At 39.4% G+C, this 9,982-nt stretch overlaps 1 protein-coding gene across 1 annotated transcript in view; it reads left to right on the plus strand.

Annotated features, from left to right (window-relative positions):
• UBR3 (ubiquitin protein ligase E3 component n-recognin 3 (putative)) overlaps positions 1 to 9,982 on the plus strand; it is a 247,525-nt gene that overhangs the window by 65,649 nt on the left and 171,894 nt on the right. The window contains exon 6 of the mRNA XM_006867038.1: positions 4,840 to 4,906. Within this exon, the coding sequence (XP_006867100.1) occupies positions 4,840 to 4,906 (67 nt within the window). The remainder of the gene's footprint in view (positions 1 to 4,839; positions 4,907 to 9,982) is intronic.

Below are 9,982 nucleotides of genomic sequence, written 5' to 3' on the forward strand. Positions count from 1 at the left end.
GGTAGTGAGGTTGGCCCAGGATCGGACATTGTTTCATTCTGCTGTGCATGGGGTCGCTATGAGTCGGTTCCGACTCGATGGCACCTGACAACAACTACAACAATGTAATTTATGAGTCGGAATTAACTCCATGGCAGTGGATTTTTGGTATGTTGTTTTTAGGTGACCTTGAGTGGGTTCTGATTAATTGCCATCCTATGCACAACAGAATAAAACACTGCCCTGTCCTACGCCATTTGTACAGTTGTTACATCACTTGAGCTCATTGTTGCTCCCACCTTGTGAATCCATCTCGTTGGGGGTCTTCCCTTTTTTCACTGACATTCCACTTTTCCAAGCATTATGTCCTTCTCCAGGGACTGGCCTTCTCTGACAGCATGTCAAAGTAGGAGAGATCAAGTGTCGCCAACCTCACTTCTAAGGAGCATTCTGGCTATACTTCTTCCAACACAGACTTGTTCCTTCAGGCAGCCTATGGCACTGTACATATTCTCTAATGCTTTAATTCAAATGCATTGGTTCTTCTAAGATCTTTCTTATTCACTGTCTGTCTTTCACATGTATATGAAGCTATTGAAAATACCATGACTTGCATCAGGTGCACCTTCCTCCTCAAACTGACATCTTTGCTCTTGAAAACTTTAAGGAGGTCTCCTATAGCAGATTTGCCTAATGCAGTACATTGTTTGCTTTCTGGACTGCCATGGTTGATGTGAGCAAAATAAAGTCTTTGACAGCTTCAATCTTTTCTCCATTTATATGGATGCTGTTTATTGGTCCAGTGGTGAGGATTTTTGTTTTCTTTACATTGAGGTGGAACCCATACCCAAGGTTGTGGTCTTTGATCTTCATCAGTAAATTTTTGTTGTTGTTAAGTGCCGTCGAGTCGGTTCTGACCCATAGCAACCCTGTACAGGGTTTCTGAGGGTGTAAATCCTTATGGGAGTAGAAAGCCTCATCTTTCTCCTGCAGAGCGGCTGGTAGTTTCGAACCGCTAACCTTAAGGTTCGCAGCCTGATTCGTAACCACTACGCTACCATCAGTAAATATTTCAATTTAAAGTCTTTGCTTTCAGCAAGCAAGGTTGTGTCACCTGCATATCTCAGCTTGTTAATGAAATCATCCTTCTGTACTTGTTGAGAGCTGGCCTCGACACGAGAGTTTGGTTCACGAGGTGAGGATATCTGGCAACGGTAGAAATATAGAAAGACACACAAGGACACAAAGAGAGAGGCAAAGAGACACCCTGAAACCAGAGTGGATGCGGGACTGGCATCAGGCGGATCCTGAATTGCAAACATCTCAGCCATGAGGGCCTTAAGATCCTGCATAGTAAACATTTTGGCTAAGCAGGCAGTATGGTTGCAATGCTGGACCGAGCCCCCCTGTATGCAGTAACGCAGGCCTTGCCAGCCGTAATGCACACTGGATTCGTTCTGCGCCTCTGTTTTATTTAGGGGAGGAACTTTACACAAAGCTGGGCGGGACTAAGACAAGGTACAGCTAACATACGTAATTTTCCAGACATTCAGGCAACTTTATATCCTACTTCGCAGGTTCGAATCTCACAACTGCAACTTGGTTTCTCAAGTTTAATTAACATACCTTTTAGCACTTAGCCTCAAATGGGGGAAGGAAAAGGAGGATTGAAAGGAGTCCTGCTGTGTTGGCTGCCTGGGCCAGGTTTGCAGGAAGAAGAGAGGCACCTAGGTGAATGGGGCTGCACCTGAAAATGCTTTAGGGAGGGTGTCCTTTTGTCCTTAGAACAAAGACCTGGGAAGACACCCATTTACCTTGAGTGAATTCTTTGAGGAAAACTTTGCCTTTAGAATTTTACAGTCTTGGCTTTAGGAGCAGTTTAATATTTGTCCATGGATATCCAGGGCTCATGTCTTACATTAATAATAAACATAACTGAATAATCAGATGAAAAACAGTTTGCTAGGTGGCTAGGGTTTGCTCCTCAGAGCCTGCGGCCTGTACAGTCTGCAACACTTGGGCCCACAAGGCCTCGAACTCCTGACCGGCTCTGCAAGGTCTGCAATATGTACTGAAGCCACATTTCTTCTTCACATAACCCAGCTTCTTGGATTATTTGCTTGGCATACAAATTGAATAAGTATGGTGCAAGGCTATAATCCTGGCACACACCTTCCTGATTTTAAACCTTGTTCAGTTCGAATGACTGCCTCATTGGGCTATGTACATGTTCCTCATGGGCCTACATAAGTGTTCTCATTCTTTAAAATGTTATCCATAGTTTTTCATGATCAATTTTTGAATGCTTTTGCATATTCAATAAAACACAAGCAAACTTCTTTCTGGTGCTCTCTGCTTTTAACCAAGATCTTTAGCAATAATATCTCTTGTTCCATGGCCTTTTTTGAGTCCATCTTGAATAGCTCCCTGTTGATGTACTTCTGCAACTATTTGTGAATTATCTTTAGCAAATTTTACTTGCATGTGAAATTAATGATATTGTTTGATAATTTCCATATTCTGTTGGGTCACCTTTCTTTGATATGGGCACAAATATGGATCTCTTCCAATTTGTTGGCCAAGTGTCTGTCTTCCAAATTTCCTGGCATAGATGAGTAAATGTCTCTAATGCAGCATCAGTTTGTGGAAACATTGCAATTTGTATTCCACTGATTACTGGAACCTTGTTTTTTGCCAGTGCTCTCAGCGCAGCTTGGACTTCTTCCTTCAATAACATCGGTTCTTAGTCATACAGTACTTCTTGAAATTGAACATCATCCAATTCTTTTTGGTACAATGACTGCATATTCCTTCTATCTAAATTTGCTGCTTTTTTTGTCATTCAGTATTTGGCCCATTATTGCAACTTGAGGCTTAAACTTTTTCTTCAGTTCTTTTAGTTTGAGAAATGATGAACTTGTTCTTGCATTTTGGTTTTCTTATTCCAGGTCTTTGTACATTTCATTATAATACTTGACTTTGTTTTCTTTAGCTGCCCTTTGAAATTTCCTGTTCAGCTCCTTTATTGTGTATTCTTTCGGTTGCTTTAGCTTGAAGAGCTGAAGAGCAAGTTTCAGTCTCTTATGACATCCATTTTGGTCTTTTCTTTCTTTCCTGTTGTTTTTATGGCCTTTTGCTTTTTTCATGGGTGATGTTCTTGATGTCATCCCACAACTCTTCTGGTTTTCTGTCGTTAGTGCCTAATTCATCAAGTCTGTTCTTGAGATGGTCTCTAAATTTATGTGGGATATATTCAAGATCATATTTTGGCTTTTGTGCATTTGTTTTAATTGTATTCAGCTTCGTCCTGAATTTGCATATGAGCAATTGATGGTCGGTTCCACAGTCTGCCCCTGATCTTGCTTTGGTCGATGATACTGAGCTTTTCCATCATCTCTTCCCATAGATGTAGTCAGTTTGATTTCTGTGTATTTCATCTGGTGAGGTCTTCCTGTGTAGTCATGGTTTATGTTATTGAAAAAAAGGTATTTGCAATGAATAAGTCATTGGTTTTGCCACATTCTGTCATGTAATATTCAGCATTGTTTCTGTCTTGTCACCAAGACCATATTTTCAAATTAATGATCCTTCCTCTTTGTCTCCATCTTTTGCATTCCAATCGCCAGTAGTTATCAGTGTATCTTAATTGCATGTTTAATCAATTTCAAACTGAAAAAATTGGTGGAATTCTTTAATTTCATCATCATTGAAATGAGTGGTTTGTATATAAATTTGAATAAGAGTGATATTAACTGGTATTAACTTCTTTGTAGGCTTATGGATATTATCCTATCACAGACAACATGGTGCTTCAAGATATATCTTGAAATTCTCTTTTTTACAGTGAATATGACGCCATTCCTAGGCAGTTTGGTGTACTCGGTGTGGTGGTGGTAGTTGTGTGCCATGGAGTTGGTTCCAACTCATAGAGACCCTGCATAGGGTTTCTGAAGCTGTATATTTATTTTTACTGGAGCAGAAAGCCTCATTTTTGTCCCATGCAACAGCAGGTAGTTTTGAACTGCTGTCCTTGAGGTTAGCAGCCTGACTTGTAAGCACTACGCTAACAGAGCTCCTGTTGTCAGTATAGTAAATCATATTATTGTCTTATTCAGATTGGCTAGTACCAGTCTTTTTCAGCTCACTATAGCCTAGGAGTCCTGGTATGACGCTGTGGGTTAATGCACTGGACAGCAAAGTCAGTTGAGCTGCAAGGTTGGTGGTTCAAGCTCACCAGCCACTCCGTGAAAACCCTATACAGGGTTGCTATGGGTTGGAACTAACTCGACGGCACTTAACAATAACATAGCCTAGGATGTCAATCGTTATTCACGTTCTTCATTCTAGTTTATTTTTGATGATTTCTAATTTTCCTAGATTCATACTTCATACATTCCAATTCCTATTATTAATGGATGTTTGATGCTGTTTCTTCTAATTTTGAGTTATTCCCCATCAGCAAGTGAAGATTCCCAAAGGTTTAGTCCATCCATGCCATTAATGTCAACTCTATTTTGAGGGGGCAGCTTTTCCTCAGTTGTATATTGAGTACCTTCCATCCTGAGAGACTGATCTTTCAGACCTATATCTGACAATACTCTGCTGTGGAATAAACAGTTTTCATTGGCTAATCATTCAGAACTGATCTGTCTTAGTGTGGAAGCTCTACTGAAACCAGTCCATCATGGGTTACCCTGTTGGTTTAAAAATACTGATGGCATAGTTTCCAGCATCACAGCCACACACAAGCCACCACCATATGACAAACTGACGAGTGGTTTTTCATCTAATCATATTTATATAAAAAAGGAATAATTGAAGAATATGACAATATGTAATACTAATTTTGTTTTCTTCCAGGAGGATCAGGAGGGGAGTCAAGGTCTGGGCAAGCGAAAGAGGGTAAAACTAAGCAGTGGCACCAAAGGTATTTGCATTCTATTCTTCCATGCATGAATATCTTTTAAAACTGTGTAATTAGGAAGAATATTTGATTGGTTAGCCATATTGACATTGAAACTGTTTGAAGGAAGAGTTAGGCTATTAGATTTCCCTAATAATGGTAAAAACATAGTCATTTTCGAGTGGTATTGTGAGACTTCAGAAGTAAATAAAACCCTTGTTGAGGTTTTTTTCATTGTTTTCTTCATAAATGTGCATTAGCATGTTTGAGTTAGAAAAAACATATGTCTTTTATTGGTCCTTTGATTACTACCCAGTGTTTGGGTGTAAAGTTTTAGTGTGTATTAAACCTTTTTATAATTTGAGGTATCCAGTTTCTCTAGTGGAAGGGGACCAGCAAGGGAGAGATCGTAAGAGAGAGCGAATGAAAATAAGTATCAGTGAATGAAACAGATGAGAAATGAATAACACTTAAAACATAGGAAGGGCTCATTAACTACTCAGAAGAGAAAATACATCTGTCTGTAGTGAGGTAATCAATAATAATGAACAATATTTATTGGACATTTTGTGTGTGTTAGATGTATTGGTTAGCACTTCTCATGCATCATTTAATTCTAAAAGTAACCATATCATGCAGGTTTAATTATTACTATTTAGGAAAGAGAATAAATATGGAGGCCTATTAGAGGTCACAGCAAATAAGAGGTATGCCCCTAATTCAAATCTCAGAGCCTAAACTCTTTAACAACTGTTTTCTTGACCCTCACTAAAAGCTTTCCTAGAGTACTTGTTGTTAGTTGGCAACCTGAGCTTTGGATTTGTTCCACGGATTTCCAAATCTTACCATGGCCTATTTTCTAGGCTAATGTGGACTGTCAAAGTCTTCAGAGGTTAAAAGAAGATTCTTATTTTTAGTGCTGGGTCAGTGTGTATTGTGGAATATCTAAGGCTGCGTGGGAAGGTGGAGCTTGGAGGTGGTTTCAGTTGTAGTCTCATGTTATAAGTCTGTTTGAGTTACTTTGACTATACTGCATTTTCCTTGTTGGCTTTTAGAACAAAAGGCATGAATTTTTTCTGTGGTCTAGGATGCACGTGTGCGTATGTTCTCTCCTTTTTCCTAACTCATCAGAGAATCTGGGATACCTGAAGGAAATTAGAAATATATATGGCAACTTGGTCCTGTGACATACCAAAGGTATCTGTTGAGTCCTCGAGAGAGATCTGAATTGGAGCAGATTGTTAGGCTTATGGTGGTGGTGGTGATTGTGTGCTGTCTAGTCAGTTTTGAGTCATAGCAACCCTGTACAGTGTTTCTGAGGCTGTAAGTCTATGGGAGCAGAAATCCTCGTCTTCTGAAGAGCTAGATTCAAACTGCTGATCTTGTGGTTGACAGGCCAGCACATAATCCACTGTGGTACCAGGGATTCTTTGTTAGGCAAATACTTGAGTTTAAACTTAAGGGATGTTCAGCATTATACTTTATAGTGTTTCCCTTAAGTCTGGCCATACTCTGACTTAAGATATATTCTTATATTTGAAGTTTATTTTCTTATTTTAAAAATTCAGTAACATTCATTCGCTAAGGTGTAACTATTAGTCTGTAATATCTTAAGGATGTAAGACAAAAGCAATGGACATAGCAAATATATGGATAGTTTCTATGGAAAATGTTCACCAGTCAGTAAACTCAAGTTGCCATGTAAGGCAAAGTGAGAAACAATATAGATATGAACAGGGTCCATGACCTTGGGAAAGTTGTCTGCTTTTGCTCACTATGGACATTTCAGCTTCAAATTCAAAGGAATGCTTCAGTTTTTTAAAATCTGTGACAAACTTGTCTAAGGCTAACACCTTCCTGTTGGCTGCCTAAGGACTGGTGAGGAGAGCAAAGTTCAGTTTATACTAATGGATTTCCAAATAAGTCCCTTTATTGATATTTCCTCTAGTATATACTATTTTGGGGTGAAATCAGGCCAGCCTGGAGATCAAAAGCCTATTTCATCTATGAAAAATGCTATAATATTTAACAAAACAATCTAAAAAGCTAGTTATCTTAAGGCATGAGACCTGGATCACCAGAACAACAAAATTCAAAAGACACATGGTTAGCAAGACAATACAGGGTGTACCCTTTCTGTCGGAGTTCTATTAAAATATGCTAAGTGTTCTTCTAGTGCACATAGTATTGAAGAAGGAAGTCCAAGTTGCACTGAAGACATTGGCTCTAGGAATTGATGGAATACAATGAAATGTTTCAGCAAACTGATGTAGCTAGAAAACTTGGTAGATAGCGACTTGGCCAACCGATTGGAAGAGATCCATATTTGTGCCTATTCCAAAGAAAGGTGACCAGTGGAATACAGAATCATCAAACAATATCGTTAATATCACATGCAAATCAAGTTTTGCTGAAGATAATTTAAAAATGGTTGCAGCAGTTCATCAAAAGGGATCTGCTGGAAATTCAAGCTGGATTCAGAAGAGTACGTGGAACGAGGGGTATTGTTGGCATCAGATGGATCCTGGGTGACAGCACAGAAACCACTGTAAAAAAAAAAATGGCACCAAACCATCCCTTCCATAGCAGTCTCTGTTCAGTTAGGTTCAGCTACACAGAATTTAGACATCATACTCACAGTTTAGGTAATAGTTTACAGCTCAGGGCCAGAGATGATCACTTCTACCAGTTAGGACAGGCTCTCCTCAGCAGAGTCCACAGGCAGGCCCCTCTGCCTGAGCAGTGTTACGAAGCTCTTTTAGGGATGCTGATAAATGTTCCACTCTGCTGTAAACCTCAGCTTGAAGGCACTCAGCTTTAGCTCAGCAAACTTAACTCCCTAATTAAGTGTATGGAGACATCCTACTCTGCAAATGAGCCTTCTGTCCAAGGTTGTTATGTGCCGTGTAGTCTGTTCCGACTCATAGCGACCCTGTACAGGGTTTCAAGGCTGTAAATCTTTACGGGAGCAGAAAGCCTCATCTTTCTTTTGCAGAATAGCTGGTAGTTTTGAACTGCTGACCTTGAGGTTGTCAGCCTGACTTGTAACCACTATGCTACCAGAGCTCCTTTCTGTCCAAGGTAACTGACCTAGGCCAGGAAGCCCACTGCTGTGTCTCATGTTCTGGCTCTGTGTTCTATGGCTATTGCTTCTCTGGCATTCCTCTGTTGTCACAGCTGCCTCCTTACTCAAGGATGCTCAGTGTGCAGAGATCTCAGAGTCTGCAGGACATACTCCACTTCTGCTTCATTTTCCTTGATAGCAATGAGATCCTTCTTCCTGCTGCTGAGATGGCTCATTTTATAACCATGGTAGAATTCCAAGTTTTTGCAATCATAGTAACTCCTGTTAAAATCATTCACAACTGAATCATACCATGGTATCAACATCTTCTCCCACCTTCTCTTACCTGGACCCATCAGGCAAATAAAGTTGTTTTGTGGGAGTTATTAACACTATGGATAGAAGAGCCATATAAAGTAAAGCACTGTAACCAGAAAGATATTTACCTGTGCTTTATTGACTATGCAAAGGCATTTGATGGTGGAGATTATAACTACCTTTGAATAGCATATCGAAGAATAGTAATTTCAGAACACTTAATTGTGCTCATGAGAAACCTGGATATATACCAAGAGGCAGTCATTTGAACAGAACCAAGGGGATATGGAATGGTTCAAAATCAGGAAAGGTATGTGTCAGCATTGTATCCTTTTACCATGCTTATTCAGTCTGTATGCTGAGCAAATAATTCAAGAACCTGGGTTATATGAAGAAGAATGTGGCATCAGTATCAGAGACATTGACAACCTGAGATATGCAGTTAACACAATCTTACTTGCTGAAAGCAAAGAAGACTTGAAATACTTACAGAGACGGTAGCTTTCAGTATATGGATTGCACTTCAGTGTAAAGAAAATAAAATTCTAACAAATGGATCAATAAATAAGATGATAAATGAAGAAAAGATTGATGTTGCCAAGTATTTCATTTTACTTGGACCCATAATCAGTGCTCATGGAAGCAGCAGTCAGGAAATCAAACACCGTATTACATTAGGCAAATCTGCTGCAAAAGACCTCTTTCAAGTGTTTAAAGAGCAAAGCTGTCAGTTTGAGGACTCAGGTGTCCCTGACTAAGCCATGGTATTAACAGTCATTTTATATGCATTCGAAAGCTGGACAACGTGTAAGGAAGCTAGTAGAAAAATCAATGTGTTTGAATTATGATGTTGGAGAAGAATATTGAAAGTACCATGGGCTGCCAGAAGAATGAACAAATCTGTTTTGGAAGAAATATGGCTGGATTGCTCCTTAGAAGCAAGAACGGCAAGACTTTATATCTCATTCTTTGCACATGTTGTGAGTGAGGACCAATCCCTGGAGAAGGACTTAATGCTTGCTAAAGTGTAGGTCATTGAAAAAGAGGAACTCCCCCCCAATGAGATTAATTGACACGACGGCTGTAACAGGGGTTCAAATATAACAATTGTGAGGATGGCAGAGGACTGGGCAGTGTTTTGGAGTTGGAGCCAACTTGATAGCATGTAACAACAACAAAGTGTTCTTCCTGAGGGCAAACTGCCTTTCCCTTGTTCACCTGCTAATGGTCATGAATCACTTTCTCAGCTAAACCGGATGTCAATGATTTTAGATTATCTAAGTGTCTAAGCTTTTGGGGACACCCTCATATATCTTACCCTCCTGATTATGAATAATGTTCTTAGGAATTCTTTGATCATCATCATAAGAGTGTCTTATGTACTTTGTGTCCGTGATTTCAAATTAGGGTAACTGCATGATAAGGCCACTTGGAAGGAACCATTTGGTTCCCCCCCAAAACAAACAGACTCAGGTTCAAGCTCCTTTGAGGAACTAGTTTCACAATATACATAAAAAGGGAGTGACAGTGTGACTATGACTTCAACATTAGATTTTTGGTAAAGTTATATTGTGAATTGAGTAAAAGTTTACAGGGCGGATCATCAGTTTTACATTCAATAAGTAATATACTTTGTTTCATTACACTGATTATAATCCTCTCCATGTTCTGTCAGTTAACAGTATTTCTCTCTTTTCATTTTAGCTTTTTTTTTTTTT

The sequence above is a fragment of the Chrysochloris asiatica genome, unplaced genomic scaffold, assembly GCF_000296735.1.
Source record: "Chrysochloris asiatica unplaced genomic scaffold, ChrAsi1.0 scaffold00099, whole genome shotgun sequence".
In the NCBI taxonomy this organism is placed as follows: domain Eukaryota; kingdom Metazoa; phylum Chordata; class Mammalia; order Afrosoricida; family Chrysochloridae; genus Chrysochloris; species Chrysochloris asiatica.